The sequence below is a fragment of the Danio rerio genome, chromosome 20, assembly GCF_049306965.1.
Source record: "Danio rerio strain Tuebingen ecotype United States chromosome 20, GRCz12tu, whole genome shotgun sequence".
Taxonomy (NCBI): Eukaryota; Metazoa; Chordata; class Actinopteri; order Cypriniformes; family Danionidae; genus Danio; species Danio rerio.
In genome coordinates this window covers 911,648-928,242 of record NC_133195.1, presented here as the reverse complement: position 1 = coordinate 928,242, position 16,595 = coordinate 911,648, and the positions used below count along the sequence as shown (strand labels likewise).

At 35.6% G+C, this 16,595-nt stretch overlaps 1 protein-coding gene across 4 annotated transcripts in view; it reads left to right on the top strand.

Annotated features, from left to right (window-relative positions):
• snx14 (sorting nexin 14) overlaps positions 1-16,595 on the top strand; it is a 41,838-nt gene that overhangs the window by 3,458 nt on the left and 21,785 nt on the right. For all 4 annotated transcript variants that reach the window (XR_012395542.1, XM_005160316.4, XM_005160315.4 and 1 more), the window contains 13 exon segments: positions 2,978-3,054; positions 5,677-5,755; positions 6,301-6,344; positions 6,434-6,521; positions 6,600-6,684; positions 7,911-8,067; positions 8,549-8,624; positions 10,320-10,364; positions 10,444-10,524; positions 10,614-10,728; positions 15,318-15,473; positions 15,553-15,677; positions 15,779-15,837. Coding sequence is in view for 3 of the 4 variants with exons in the window: in XM_005160316.4 (XP_005160373.2) it covers positions 2,978-3,054; positions 5,677-5,755; positions 6,301-6,344; positions 6,434-6,521; positions 6,600-6,684; positions 7,911-8,067; positions 8,549-8,624; positions 10,320-10,364; positions 10,444-10,524; positions 10,614-10,728; positions 15,318-15,473; positions 15,553-15,677; positions 15,779-15,837 (1,187 nt within the window). In the remaining variant the exon portion in view is untranslated.

Here is a 16,595-nt window from a genome sequence, read left to right as displayed (position 1 = left end):
AATAATAAGTGTAATAATAATAATAATAAGTGTAATAATAATAAGTGTAATAATAATAATAATAATAATAATAATAATAAGTGTAGTAATAATAATAATAATAATAAGTGTAATAATAATAATAATAATAATAAGTGTAATAATAATAATAATAATAATAATAATAAGAGTAATAATAATAATAATAACAATAATAAGTGTAATAATAATAATAATAATAATAATAATAATAATAATAATAATAAGTGTAATAATAATAATAATAATAAGTGTAATAATAATAATAATAATAATAATAATAAGAGCAATAATAATAATAATAATAATAATAATAATAATAAGTGTAATAATAATAATAATAAAAAGAGTAATAATAATAATAATAATAGGAGTAATAATAATAATAATAATAATAACAATAACAAGTGTAATTATAATAATAATAAAAAGAGTAATAATAATAATAATAGGAGTAATAATAATAATATTAATAATAATAATAATAATAATAAGTGTAATAATAATAACAAAAAGAGTAGTAATAATAATAATAATAATAGGAGTAATAATAATAATAATAATAAGTGTAATAATAATAATAAAAAGAGTAATAATAAAAATAATAATAGGAGTAATAATAATATTAATAATAATAATAATAATAATAATAAGTGTTATAATAATAATTTTAGCAATAATTATAGTAATAATAATAATAATAATAAGAGTAATAATAATAATAAGTGTAATAATAAGATTAATAATAATAATAGCTATAATAATAATAATAAAAATAATAAATGTAATAATAAGTGTAATAATAAGAGTAATAATAATAATAATGGTGGCGCAGTAGGTATTGCTGTCGCCTTACAGCAAGAAGGTTGCTGGTTCGAGCCTCGGCTGGGTCAGTTGGCGTTTCTGTGAGGAGTTTGCATGTTCTCCCTGCATTCGATTGGGTTTCCTCCAGGTGCTCCGGTTTCCACACTACTTTAGAGCAGCTTTTAATTGGTCAATGGCACGGTCTATTTCAGTTTCTTAAATCATTTAAACAATGTAGCTCAAAACATGAAAATTACTGTTGGGCTGATCTGAAAATAGCAACAAATCGCGCCAAACACGTCTTGAGCCTTACTGCGCCGGGTCCCAATGGGACAATGGCTGTAAATTGCTGAAGCAGTGACATCAGATTTCCATTAAGATCATTCATCACTCTGGTTCTATTTTTCTTCCTACTGTTCGTCCCTTTTTTCCACAATAATGGCACTCTTTCTTAGTGGGTTCATGTCGCGGGGTCATCCTGAAGCCATTATAAATCATCTTCGCGGCTGGGAACGCTGAACTGTTTCCATCGTGTAGTGTTCAAGTAATAAAGCCACCACTGACTCCGGTGCTTTTTTCCACTCAGGACTTTCTAACTATATCCCAACAAATTGTTCCTTGTTATCCGGTCATTTTAGCGAGCTTATCAGGGTCATAAATATGCCAAAGTGCTAAATGCATAACATTATCCACTGTGTGTAGTCTGCCATGTCTTCCCTAGCAATTTGCGAATATTTGGATTAAATGGTTTCACTTTTGATAGAGTCAGATGGAAGTAAAGTGCAGCTATTATGCAGAAATCACTTCTATAAGGGGTTTAAACACAGTTGTGTGTCAGCAGTGTGTGAATATATCCAGCATCTAATGGTAAACAGTAATTAATAGTATTTGTTTATAATCAGACCTGATGAAAACAGTCTGCAGAAACACTTTGGTTGACATTTTCCCTTTGTACAAGCTTCCACTTCATCATTGCTTTTATGCAGTACTGCTTTTAACCATGAGGCGGCGCAGTTGAGTTCCTCCATTCACCCCAGGTCCTTTAATCTCAGACATTTCTGTGGTGACTGCGATCTAAATACAGATATGCATCTGGAGGTGTGTTTGCTGGAGTTACTGAACCCAAACGAGCCTATATATCTCACTTTCGGTTCATGCTTGTTGTCTTTGTAAATCACAAGTTTAAAGAAACCCTCCACCTTTTTTTTTTTTTTGTGTGTGGAAAATCTCATTTTATGGCTTCTCTAGAGTTAATCTGCTCAGTTATACCATGTTTGAATTAATTTAGCCAAACTCCAGTTCTGGCGAGAGCATTTTTAGCTTAGCTTAGCATAGATCATTGAATCAGATTAGACCGTTAGCATCTCCTCTCCTCAAAAATGACCAAAGAGTGTTGATGATTTTCCTATTACTGTACTATGACCAACAGAAAATGAAAAGTTGCTATTTTCCAGGCTGATCTGGTTATAGGAAACTCTGGTCATTTTTTGTGAGGTGCTAATGGTCTAATCTGATTCAATGATTTATGCTAAGCTAAGCTAAAAGTGCTCCCGCCAGACCTAGAGATCGTCTGAATCCATTCAACTGAATGGCTTGCTGTATAAAATAAGCCTTTTCCAAAAGTAAGTGTAGTGTTTCTTTAAGTTTTTCCCAGGATTGTTAAAGCACAGAGAGAGTCCTCTCTTCTGATAACTGGAGCGTGATATATTTGAGCATGAATATAAAACAATAAATCAATAAAAGGCACCCACTTTTCTACAAAACTTCCAAACTCTGAAACTAATTAGAAATAAACCAATCTTGGCAGATTGAAATGTAAGAGGAATGTGTTTGTCTCTGCTTGTGCACTGCATGCCTTGTGAAATCAGTGCTAGTGGGACAGTAATTACGGTAATTATCTGCACTGTGGGTAGCTCAAAGACAGAAAGAGGAGGAGAAGTTCACAAAATGATGGGAGAACACACATCTAGAAACAAACACGGTGTAATTACATAAATAAATGAATGGCCATAAATATATATCCCTGAACATAACAACCACTGACTTCCTTTTTATATCTGCAAAGATTTCACATGAATTCGACACACTTAGAGACTCTTTAATGGTATATATTGTTTTACCGGTGTTTATATGTGGTTTATGTTTATATCTGCAGCCTCAAGAGCAGCATGAGTTATTCCCTCTGGGACACAGTTGTGCAGTATGCGGGAAAAACCAGTGCAAACGTCACAGGTATGACTTTTATATCTCTTTGAAGTATGGTCAATGTGCATCAAATAAAAAAAATTAAATATATATATAATGAGCGTCATCAAATAGAAATGACTCCTGTATGATACATGCATACATGCATATTTTCAATAAAACATCAGCATATGTTAACTTAAAAAGTCTTCAAGCTAAATAAATCAAATTCAGTTCACTTTCTTGAGTAGCAAAACCAGGCAACGTTTCTCCAATCTTCTATTGTCCAGTTTTGGTGAGTCTGTGTGAATTGTAGCCTCAGTTTCCTGTTCTTAGCTGACAGGAGCGGCACCCGGTGTGCTCTTCTGCTGCTGTAGCCCATCCGCCTCAAGGTTGGCCGTGTTGTGTGTTCAGAGATGCTCTTCTGCAGAGCTCGGTTGTAACGAGTGCTTATTTGAGTTACTGTTACCTTTCTATCAGCTGGAACCAGTCTGGCCATTCTCCTCTGACCATCAACAAGGCCTTTGCGCCCACAGAACTGCCACTTACTGGATATTCCCTCCTTGTCGGAGCATTCTCTGTAAACCCTAGAGATGGTTGTGAGTGAAAATCCCAGTAGATCAGCAATTTCTGAAATACTTAGACCTGCTCGTCTGGCAGCAGCAACCATGCCACGTTCAAAGTCACTTAAATCCCCTTTCTTCCCCATTCTGATGCTCAGTTTGACATGCAGCAGGTCGTCTTGACCATGTCTACATGCATAAATGCATTGAGCTGCTGCCATGTGATTGGCTGATTAGAAGTTTGAGTTAACGAGCAGTTGGACAGGTGTACCTAATAAAGTGGCCGGTGAGTGTATCCTAAAACCAATAATGTTTGTTAAATACAAGAGCAAACAAAAGTAAAAACAAACAAACAAAAATGGTGTATTTAGGAACCCTCAAATTACCTTATTCATTCATTCATTTTCTTGTCGGCTTGGTCCCTTTATTAATCCGGGGTCGCCACAGCGGAATGAACCGCCAACTTATCCAGCAAGTTTTTACGCAGTGGATGCCCTTCCAGCTGCAACCCATCTCCGGGAACAAATTACCTAATAAAACGAAAAAAAGTACAATATAAAGGACTTTCACAACACAAGTTCCCTTTCTCCCTACATCCAAAAACAAAGATTTAAACAACAGAAATAAATCAAATATGTGGCGTCTCACTTCCTACGTTCCATACCGTACACACCAATCTGGGTAAGTATAGTTTACAAAAAACAATAAATACATTCAAAGCAAATAGGTTCAAGAACACAGAGTTTAACAGAAACAGAGTGGTGCGCAATCGGCGACTATTAGGGTTGGGGATAACTGTTTGGGCCACTCTGCAACAAGTATAATCAAGGTTTTTCGGTAACCTGCCCTGAGCCTGTTACAGCGCTGTGGAGGAATTTTGGCCGACTCATCTTTGCATAATTGTTCTAATTCAGCCACATTGGAGGGTTTTCAAGCATGAACCGCATATTTAAGGTCATGCCACAACATCTTAATTGGATTCAGGTCAGGACTTTGACTAGGCCACTACAAAGTGTTCGTTTCGTTCGCATAAACGTTTTCTATTTAGATGGAGAAGTGGTGAATTTTTCAATCTCCAGTGGTTTGGCAATAGGTGTATGCAGTATAAATGTTTATCAACAAAATTCAGTCTGTAAAATCAGTTAAACATGAGGGGGGAAAGCTATTCATGTAATAAATAAGTAACATGCATATTTTTTGACACTGATATAATTTTACATTAGGTATTTTGACACCTAAAGGTTCTCCATACATGCACCTGGAACTTTTTTTTAATTGTAATTCTACAGTTGAAGTCAGTATTATTCGCCCCCTGTTTATTTTTTCCCTAATTTCTGTTCAACGGAGAGCAGATTTCCTCAACACATTTCTAATCATAATAGTTTCAATAATTCATCTCTAATAACTGATTTATTTAATCTTTGTCATGATGGCAGTAAATAATATTAGACTAGATATTCTTCAAGACACTTCTATACAGCTTATAGTGACATTTAAAGGCTTCACTAGGATAATTAGGGTTGGGCAAGTTATTGTATAACGATGGTTTGTTCTGCAGCTAATCAAAAAAAATAGCAGAAAGGGGCTAATAATATTGACCTTAAAATGGTGTTTAAAAAATTAAAAACTGCTTTTATTCTAGCCGAAATAAAACAAATAAGACTTTCTCCTGAAGAAAAAATATTATCAGACATACTATGAACATTTCCTGAATCTGTTCAACATCATTTGAGAAATATTTAAAAAAGAAAACAAATTCAAAGGGGGCGAATAATTCTGACTTTATTTCTGATTTAAAATAATTTCACAAATAATTCAACATGACATGCATTTTGAGGGATTTAAAGGGATAGTTCATCCAGAAATGTCAATTCTGTTGTCATTCATTCATGCTCCACTTGTTTGAAACTTGTTTGATTTATTTATTTATTTATTTATTTATTTATTTATTTATTTATTTATTTATTTATTTATTTATTTTGCTTCTGTTCAACACCAAGAAAGATATATTGGAGAATGCTGAGGGAAAACACCCATTGACATCCATATTATTTTATTATATATGGAAGAAATGGATATACCTGATGGATTTATGTTTATTACACAGGCCTACCCTTCTGCTGGAGAACTATCAGCCGTGGCTGAACCTGAAGGTGCCATCCAAAGTGGATGCCAGCATATCTGAGGTAGAACCAACATTACAGTCTATATATTAAAAAAAAAAAAAAAAAAAAATATATATATATATATATATATATATATATATATATATATATATGAGCAATATCACACAAGTAGCAGTGGTGGGAGGCGTACGTTAGTGCCCCAACCAGTGCCGATATACAGCATATCGCACTGCCAAGAGTGTGATATTACGTTTATACCACAGTTTGACAGCATAATTGTGTAAATAAAAACAAAATCAAACATGGAGAGTCTCAAAAACCCTTTTGCATGAGGAACTACTTTCTTCCGCGTTGGATTCAAATCATAAGCTGACAGTTAAATTGCTGAGCGTGCATCTTTTACACTTCAGATCTGTAGTGTCTGCTTTCTGCTGGCTGTATGTGGGCGGAGTAATACACAAAGGGTAAAGAGGCTGTACGGGTGCTGATATTACTCACGGCTATCAGCCAATCAGATTCGAGAACCAGACAGAACTGTTGTATAAAAGTATATAAGTGATAGATTCAAATCAAACTAATCAACGCTTTGCTTGACTGATCTTCAGGTGTTGGAGTTAGTCCTAGAGAACTTTGTGTATCCGTGGTACAGGTATGGCGGATTTAAAACGTTCACAATTGTTGACTATCAGCTGGAAAAAATCTTGAATGTTCAAATCTTTTCTGATGTTTTTCCGTCAGGGATATTACAGATGACGAGGCGTGTGTGGATGAGCTGAGGCAAACCATCCGCTTCTTTGCTGCAGTCCTGGCTCACCGAGCACAAAGAGTACAAACACACTTCAGTTCTGATACATGCTTCGTAATGCTTCCTGTGGATTTATTATCTGATTACGTTTGCTTGTAGGTGGATGTTCCTTCTGTGGTGATGGACAAGATGATGAAAGCGGCTATGAAGCACATTGAGATCATCGCCAAAGCGCAGCAGAAAGGTGCGTCCTGAAAACGCTGAACACGAGAGGAGCTCATGCACAGATTCATTCATAACACTTTACTTAAAGGAGTGTTCATAAGACTGGCATGAATACGGATGAGATTTAATGCATGCTTATAACAACTGCTCAGTTATGACATTTTAAATCAAAGATGACATTGATTGTTATGACTTGACATAAACAGATAAATCACAGCTTGACTTTACCAAGACAACAAAACCTCTCATAAATACTATATATGTCATGAATCTTATAACCGCATCATTATTAATATAATATAATATAATATAATATAATATAATATAATATAATATAATATAAAAATATAACATAATATAATAATATAATAAAAACAACAATTATATAATATAATATAAGATAAAAATATAACATAATAATATAATAAAATATAATAATATAATATAATAAAATATAATGTAATATAATATATTATAATATAAAAATATAACATAATATAATAATATAATAAAAACAATAATAATATAATGTAATATAATATAAAAATATAACATTATTATATAATATAATATAATATAATATAATATAATATAATATAATATAATATAATATAATAAAATATAATAAAATATCATGTAATGTAATATATTATAATATAAAAATATAATATAATATAATATAATAATTTTATAATATAATATCATATAATATCATATATTACTTTAATAATTTAATAATATATTATAATATAATCTAATCTAATCTAATATAATATAATATAATATAAATAATATAATATAATATAATATAATATAAAAATATATTATAATAATATAATAAAAACAATAATAATATAATATAATATAATATAATATAATATAATATAATATAAAAATATAACATAATATAATATAATATAATAAAATAAAATATAATGTAATGTAATATATTATAATATCAAAATATAACATAATATAATATAATATAATAATTTTATAATATAATATCATATAATATCATATATTACTTTAATAATTTAATAATATATTATAATATAATATAATATAATATAATATAATATAATATAATATAATATAATATAATATAAAATAACATAAAAGGTTGAAAACCCCTGATCTAGTAAGCATAAGGAACGTTTATGGGTTTGACACCATCCAATAATTAGTTTTGTTAACTTGTGTTGTTGTGTGTGTGTGTGTGTGTGTGTGTGTGTGTGTGAGCAGTGAGGAACACAGATGGTCTCGAGCAGGCCGCGCTGGCCGAGTACGGGGCCGATCTGCACGTGGCCCTGCGGAGCCGCAAAGATGAGCTGCTGTACTTGCGGAAACTCACAGAGCTGCTGTTTCCATACCTCATGCCTCCCAAAGCCACAGACTGCAGGTACGTCTCACACACTCGCACTAGTGCCATTATTAAAGTCCAGATTCATGCTTGTTAGCATTAGATATTAGACACGGCTGCCTGGAATACTGGATTCTGATTGGTCAGTCGTGACAGATTGATGACATTAACAGGATCGAGCCTGACTGCGTTCTCTCCTAAGACTGCTGACCCCGCGACCCGGCCCCGGAAAAGCAGCAGAAAATGAACGAATAAAAAAATCTTCCACATATCTCAGAAACAGTATAGCAAAACATTTTGTCAGTTTTAAAACCTTCACCTTTCAAAACCACGGTATACCTTGAAAACGGTTATCGTCCCAAGCATATTCAGATATCTTAATCTTGATCTCTTCTAATCTGTAACGATTCAAGCACGACTTCACCAACGCTAAATAAAGTCTCAGGTAACTGTGGAAAGTGTGAAGAGGATTTGTTGGTGTTTCTCTGTGATGTTCATGTAAGCTGTGATTGTTTCTCAGATCTTTGGCTCTGCTGATTCGGGAGGTCATGACCGGCTCTGTTTTTCTCCCAATAATGGACTTTGTGGCTGATCCTGTGAGTGTAGCGACTCTCCTTAAACATGTTTGTACAATATCTGCATTGGATGCATTGGATGTTGTTTTCCTGTGCGTGTGAACGTTGTATTTGTTAACGGTGCAGTATGTAGCTGTATTAGGGCCCTATCATACACCCAGCGCAGTGTGGCGCATGGCGCGGCGCAGTAGTCTTTTGATATTTTCAGATTGGCGCAAGAGTGGTTTTGAGGAGTTGCGCTACGCTGTTTAAATATCAAATGCATTAGTGCTCATATGTGCGCCCATAGGCGTTCTGGTCTAAAAAGGAAGGTGTTCTGAGGCGGACTGATGGCGCGTTGCCATTTTGAGAAACTATAATAGATTTTTCATTAGACCAAAACTAACCCGGTCTAAACTCCAGCGCAGAGTTGCGCCTCGCTTACACACTGCTTAATACACACAAGAGAGCAATAGGCAAACATCTTTACATATGAAAAAATGTAAATATTAAGGATATATAGAGGATATAATAAGAATAGATATAGAATATAAATATAAAGGATTAAAATATTACAAAACATATTATTTTCTAGCCTACATAAATATGAAAAATCACTGCTTTTATATCTTCTTCATCTCGGGAGGCTTTTTCAGTTCATTCATAACAATTTGCTTTTGTATAATGTTATTATTATTAGCAGTATTATTTATTATATCCATATTTATATTTGTCTTATTAAAAACAAGCTTAGATTTGTCCACCTGCAGGTTTTAGATCATATGGGGCACAGCATGTGTTTTAGGATATAACTCAGGTTTCTGAGCACACTTCATTATTATTATTCATTTATTTGTTTGCTGGAAATTAGAACTGAATTTAGAAATAGCTTTGAAACGAATATTTGCGCTTAACAAACAAAAGTATTTATTTATAGACTAATTGATGTCTGTGCGTAAAGGTTTCCCTATCCAAGAGCGAATGTGAAAGTAGATCCATTATCTCTCATTCTCACGCAGTAGATGCTCTGTTTAACTGTTTTCTGTTATAAAACTGTGAACTGTTTGCTTGTGAAATGCTCAGTTTTCCACTTAGACTTACTTTGCGTCCTGTAAATAGTGAATGCGCTCTTGGCGTGACGCAGCTGACTCTTAAAGGGAATGGGAGATGAGACTCTGATTGGTTTATTCTCAAAACACACCTATAACTCATTAAGAAAATAAACTCAACCCTTTTAGAACATGCGCCACGGCGCAAGGCAGATTTCCCGTCCTTAAATTAGCAAAAATGCGTCCTGACACGCCCTGAAAGCGTTTGCGTCCTGCGTTTTGCGCTCTGCGCATGGACCGTCAAAATAGAGCCCTTAATGTTTAAAATGCAGACTCTTGTTCACGCTTAAATATCCCCAAACTGTTTCTGTTTACAAAATTCACACATACAATTAATGTCACATGGTTATCTTATTATTATTATTACTGTTTTGGACTTGCATAGTTCTTTGTCGCACGCACTCATTAGGTTAAACTGGCAGTGGGCTGGTTATAGAGGTACAAAGACAGGCATTCTGGTACAGAACACGCATCCTCAGACTTCAGCATTGTTTTCCAGACAATCAAGAATGTTCACTGAGCATGTTTCTGAAATATCTGCACGCATATCATGGTATTTGTATGCTTCAGAAGAGTCAAAAACCCCCATACAGCAGCTTTACTCAGGATTGTTGTCTGCTTTTCGCAGGACACAGTGAATCACATGGTGCTCATCTTCATCGATGATACTCCAGTAAGTGCTTTAACCACATCATCACAGCTTTTCCCAAATACAGTGTTTTGATGTTGTTCATACGTGATTGTGCTGTTAGCCTGAACCCGTGACGGACCCTCCATCTACCCTGGTGCCCTTCCTGGAGAGGTTTGCAGACCCGCGCACAAAGAAGTCGTCAGTAAGTACCCCTCTGTCACCTCAGCATGACGGTGGACTGTTTTGAAGCGAATGGAGGGTGCTGATGATGATGAGGGTTTCTTCTGTCAGGTGCTGAAGCTGGATCTGAAGGAGATCAGAGAGCAGCAGGATCTGCTGTTTCGCTTTATGAGCTTCCTGAAGGAGGAAGGAGCAGTGCACGTCCTGCAGTTCTGCCTCACTGTCGGTGAGCACATGTGTTCTACTTCTAACATGCACACTATTCAGGGGTGCATGCATGACTCGGTTATCTGGGATTGATTATTAAAGATTTGACAGGATCCTATAGGGTATATGCGGAGCTAGTGTTTCTTCCCATACTGATATACTTCCAGTGAATGGTTAATGTGACTGTTTATCCATTTTATACGGTTCCTTTTACAGCATCGATGTTGTAATTTAAATAAAATACAATCAGTTAAACAGACTTTGGCATTCATTTAGTTGTTCAAGCGTAAAAGGAGACAAAGTTTGTTTACTTGCACGCGTCCGTCACAATCGGCAGGCGAACACAGAAGCTCCATTGTGCTTCAGATTTGTGCGGTAAAACAAATGTTCCTATTTTAAAGACATGGCAGGGAAACGTAGTTTAATGCAGTGCTTTCCTGTACAATCCGAGAATAACTCTATATAAGAAATCAGTCAGCCAGTTTAGATTTTTAAAGAGAACAGACCTTAAACACTTAGGGCTCTATTTTGACGGTCCATGCGCAGAGCGCAAAACGCAGGGCGCAAACGCTTTCAGGGCATGTCAGGACGCGTTTTTGCTAATTTAAGGTCAGGAAATCTGCCTTGCGCCGTGGCGGATGTTTTAAAAGGGTTGAGTTTATTTTCTTAATGAGTTATAGGTGTGTTTTGAGAATAAACCAATCAGAGTCTCATCTTCCATTCCCTTTAAGAGCCGGCTGCGTCACGCCAAGAGCGCATTCGCTATTAACATGACGTAAAGTAAGTTCACTTTCGCTTTTGCTCTCGTGGATAGGGAAACCTTACCGCACAGACATCAATTAGCCTATAAATAATTAATTTCGTTTGTTAAGTGCAAAGATTTGTTTCAAAACTATTTCTAAATTCAGTTCTTATTTTCAGCAAACGAATAAATGATTAATAATAGCGAAGTTTGGTCAAAATACTGAGTTATATCCAAATACACCTGCCATGCCCCATATGGTCTAAAACCTGCAGGTGGACAAATCTAAGCTTGTTTTTAATAAAACAAATATAAATATGGATATAATAAATAATACTGCTAATAATAACAACATTATACAAAAGCAAATTGAATGAACTGAAAAAGCCTCCCGAGGTGAAGAAAATATGAATGCAGTGGTTTTTAAATTCATGTTGGCTAGAAATTAATATGTTTTGTAATATTTTAATAGTTTATATTTATATCCTATATATATCCTTATTATATCCTATATATATATCCTTAATATATTATATCTTTTTCATATGTAAAGATATTTGCGTATTGCATCTTGTGTGTAGTGTGTAAGCCAGGCGCACTTTGCGCCAGACAATAGACCGACTTTGTTCTGGTCTAAAGATCAGACTATTTACAGTTTCTCAAAATAGCAACGCGCCAAAACACGCCTGCTTTTTTAGACCAGAACGCCTATGGGTGCACATATGAGCGCAAATGCATTTGCTATTTAAACAGCGTGGCGCAACGCCTCAAAATGACCCTTGCGCCGAGCTTAAAGTAATAAAAGACTGTTGCGCCGCGCCTTGCGCCACATTGCGCCGGGTGTATGATAGGGCCCTTAAACAAACTATTTCTATTGGTTATTTTGTGTTAAAGTGCAAAGTTATCAATAGTTGTGAAAGGGTTTTCTCTATTCAGCATTACAACAGTCAACAGTGTACGTTCTCAGGTTTTGCACATGTTCTTGCTCAGCTGAATGTTGGACTTATGACAAGCTATTTGTTACAGGCTTGAGCAATGTGCACATGCCTAAGCATCCACAGCTGTAGACTTAAGCGCCTGGTACTGAGGTCTTCTAGTCCTGCGAGAGGCATCTGGAAGTTCTCCTAGCATCTTTATCTGGCGGTGCTAGACATTTGTTTAATTTAGACCATCTGAATCCAACGAAGGGCGGTGTGGTGGCTCACTGTGGCCTCACAGCAAGAAGGTCGCTGGTTTGAGCCCAGGCTGGGTCAGTTGACATTTCTGTGTGGAGTTTGCATGTTCTCCCCGTGTTGGCGTGGGTTTCCTCCGGGCGCTCCGGTTTCCCCCACAGTTCAAACACATGCGGTGTAGGGGAATTGATTAACTGAATTGGCCGTAAATTAGTGTGTGCGGAGAGTGTATGAGTGTTTCCCAGTGATGGGTTGCAGCTGAAAGGCCATCCACTGTGTAAATCATATGCTGGATAGGTTGGCGGTTCATTCATGGTGGCGCACCACCCATGGATATACAGTTGAAGTCAGAATTATTAGCCCCCCTGTATTATTAGCGCCCCTGTTTATTTCTTTCCCCAATTTCTGTTTAATGGAGGGAAGATTGTTTCAGCACATTTCTAAACACAATAGTTTTAAATGCTTATTTCTAATAACTGATTTATTTTCTCTTTGTCATGATGACAGTAAATAATATTAGACTAGATATTCTTCAAGACACTTCTATACAGCTTACAGTGACATTTAAAGGCTTCACTAGGTTAATTAGGGTAACTAGGCAGGTTATTGTTTTGGGATGGTTTGTTCTGTAGACTATTGAAAAAAAAAATTTGCTTAAAGGGGCTAATAATTTTGTCCCAAAAATGGTGTTTAAAAAATTAAAAACTGCTTTTATTCTAGCAGAAATAAAACAAATAAGACTTTCTCCAGAAGAAAAAATATTATCAAACATACTATGAAAATTTCCTTGCTCTGTTAAACATCATTTGGGAAACATAAAAAAAAAATTCAAAAGGGGGCGAATAATTCTGACTTCAACTGTACATATACAATGTAAATATCTATGACTGTTACCGGCCTAATGTTGGAATCCAGCGTTGCTGTTTCCAAATAAATGACGGGACGCAGTTGCAAAGATGATCATTACTGTATATATCAACACACAAAATTCACTCAGTGCACTGGACTAATCTACCAGATGCAGCGACCCGACTCAAATAACAGCAATGCAATGCATCCCACAAGCCTAATGAGAGTCATTCATATGAACTGATATAACATTAAATAAAAACGACTAAACCTCTGAATGCATGTTCATTAAATAATCTTGAAACAATTATTATGAATTTACGTTCACTATAATTGTATAATATGATGTAATTTATATTATTATTATTATTATTATTATTATAAAGTCTTGTATGCAACTATAAGTAGAGCTTGAGAAATTGGATCTTTAAATGACAACTTTTTTCTTCAGCATTTTTATATCATTCATTCATTTTCTTGTCGGCTTAGTCCCTTTATCAATCCAGGGTCGCCACAGCGGAATGAACCGACAACTTATCTAGCACATTTTTACGCAGCGGATGCCCTTCCAGCATCACACACCATTCACACACCACATACACATACACTACGGACAATTTAGCCTACCCAGTTCACCTGTACCACATGTGTTTGGACTGTGGGGGAAACCGGAGCACCCAGAGGAAACTCAAGCGAACGCAGAGAGAACATGCAAACTCCACACAGAAATGCCAAATGGCCCAGCCGAGGCTGGAACCAGCTACCTTCTTGCTGTGAGGTGGCAGCACTACCTACTGCGCCACTGCGTCACCGCATATTTGTGTCATATAATTAAAATAATAAGGTTCTATAAGTTAATAATCTTCAGCATTTTTTGTGGGGTGAAAAAAATCGATTCAAAATCATGAATAATTTTTGAATCTGGGATTTTTAAAACAGGCTGTGTCTTATTTAGTTATTTGAACATGACTTTTTAATATTGGTTCAAATGTTTGAATATTGCTCTGACATTTTGTATGTAAATATTAAGAGTACGTGAAATGTTAAGTACAGTAAGGAGTTTCATGGTGCTACATATGCTGGGGTGTGAATTACAAACGTGCTTGATTTAAATAAGCAGTGCTTGAATCTGCTGTTCATGAAAACATGGAAACCCTGCTTAGAGCAAAACAGTGCTCAACATATCTCATTAGTCTCATTTAAACGAATATTTAGGAATAGGAAGCCATTATATTTGTGCATCTACATAAGATTAGTCAGTACTGAAGCCAAATCTGCAGCTAATCCAACAAAATAACATGATAACCATTCAAAGTTAGCACACCCAAGCTTATAGGTCAGGGAAAAATATTAATAAAAACATTAAAAATAGGAATAATCAAGAGAAGCAACAAAATAAAATAAAAAATTGCTGAAATTTTGTTGTTTGTAAAGTAGTTTGACAATATTTTGCATGAATTTAAATGTATTGTCTTCATTTCATTTCATTTTCTGGTCGGCTTAGTCCCTTTATTAATCCGAGGTCGCCACAACGGAATGAACCGCCAACTTATCCAGCAAGTTTTTACGCAGCGGATGCCCTTCCAGCCGCAACCCATCTCTGGGAAAATGTATTGCCTTTATATTTCTAAAGTTGCTGAGGGACTAAAATGTTATTTTAATAAATATATCCGTTTAATAAATCCGTTTGTTCAAATGCACCATGATATATGACTTCTGTTCACTGAGAAATGGATCAAAATCTAAATTTTCAAAATGGAGAGTCTCTGTTTATCTATGTACTCTATATATTTCTGCTGAGCGCTGTAGATAAGCCAACAATATAAGTTGTGTTTTTGTGTGCAGAGGAGTTTAATGACCGGATCCTCTGTCCTGATCTGAGCGACGACGAGAAGCAGCGTCTGCACGAGGAGGTGAAGAAGATCTACGAGACGTACTGTCTGGAGGAGAGCATCGACAAGATCAGCTTCGACCCCTTCATCATCGAGGAGATCCACAGCAGTGAGTTTGAGCCCTGCAGCAGCAGCTGTTCTCTCTCTCTCTCTGACCTCTGACCTCTGTGTGCTCCTGTCTCCTGCAGTCGCTGAGGGCCCGTACACCGGCGTGGTGAAGCTCCAGACCATGCGCTGCCTCTTCGAGGCCTACGAGCATGTGCTGTGTCTGCTGGAGAAAGTCTTCACCCCCATGTTCTGCCACAGTGATGAGGTGAGATCCTCTGCTGCACTCTAATAAATCATCATGCAGTTATTATTATTTTTTGCTGATATATTGCACATGGCGAATCGTCTCTCTCTCTGTTTCTTCAGTATTTTCGCCATCTGCTCTGCGGCGCCGAGTCTCCAGCTAGAAATTCAAAGCTCAACAGGTGAGCCTCTTCCACATGTATGTAGAGTCGGGGGGAAAAGCTGCAACACAACAGCATTACACTGATTATTAGTGTAACAGTCAGGGTAATGGGTGTGGAGCCAATTAAACACAAACATGCAAAAATATTGATTAAAAGTGGCAAAGAATAAAGACATCAAACTACATATATTGAATATTTTGGGGCCAAAGTTGCCATCAAATGATGCAAATATGCCTCAGGAGATTTCTGGCTCCCATTATGAGCCAGATCAGTCTCAATAATAATACATTTGCATTCATAAAATTAACAAATGCAAAGCACAATTCATAAATGCACAACACAATTCATCAATTCAAAAGTAAAATGCCTAAATATTTCCCAATATGCATCTTGCATAAACACATTTACCATGTTTACACAGTCATGTGAAGTTCTTGCATGACTTTCCTCATGCTTTCATCAATTTTGTTAGATATGTGGAATCTTCTGAATTATTGTGCGATATTTTCGAGACCTTTTTGGCAGGACGAGATTCGTTTACGTTTTTATTAGGGGATATTCTGTTTAGCCAATCGCTGTGAGTTTTTCATCCACCTGTCAAAACACTCAAAATATAGAAATCCTGCCTCATTTTCTCACTTTATAAGATGTAATCAGAGCACTGTTTTCTGTTTAGGGGATTTAAGACAGTAACAGTCATCCACAAATATCAAAATACAGCTGAAGTCTGAATTATTCGCTCCCTTGTATATATCCTTTACTGCAATTTCTGTTTA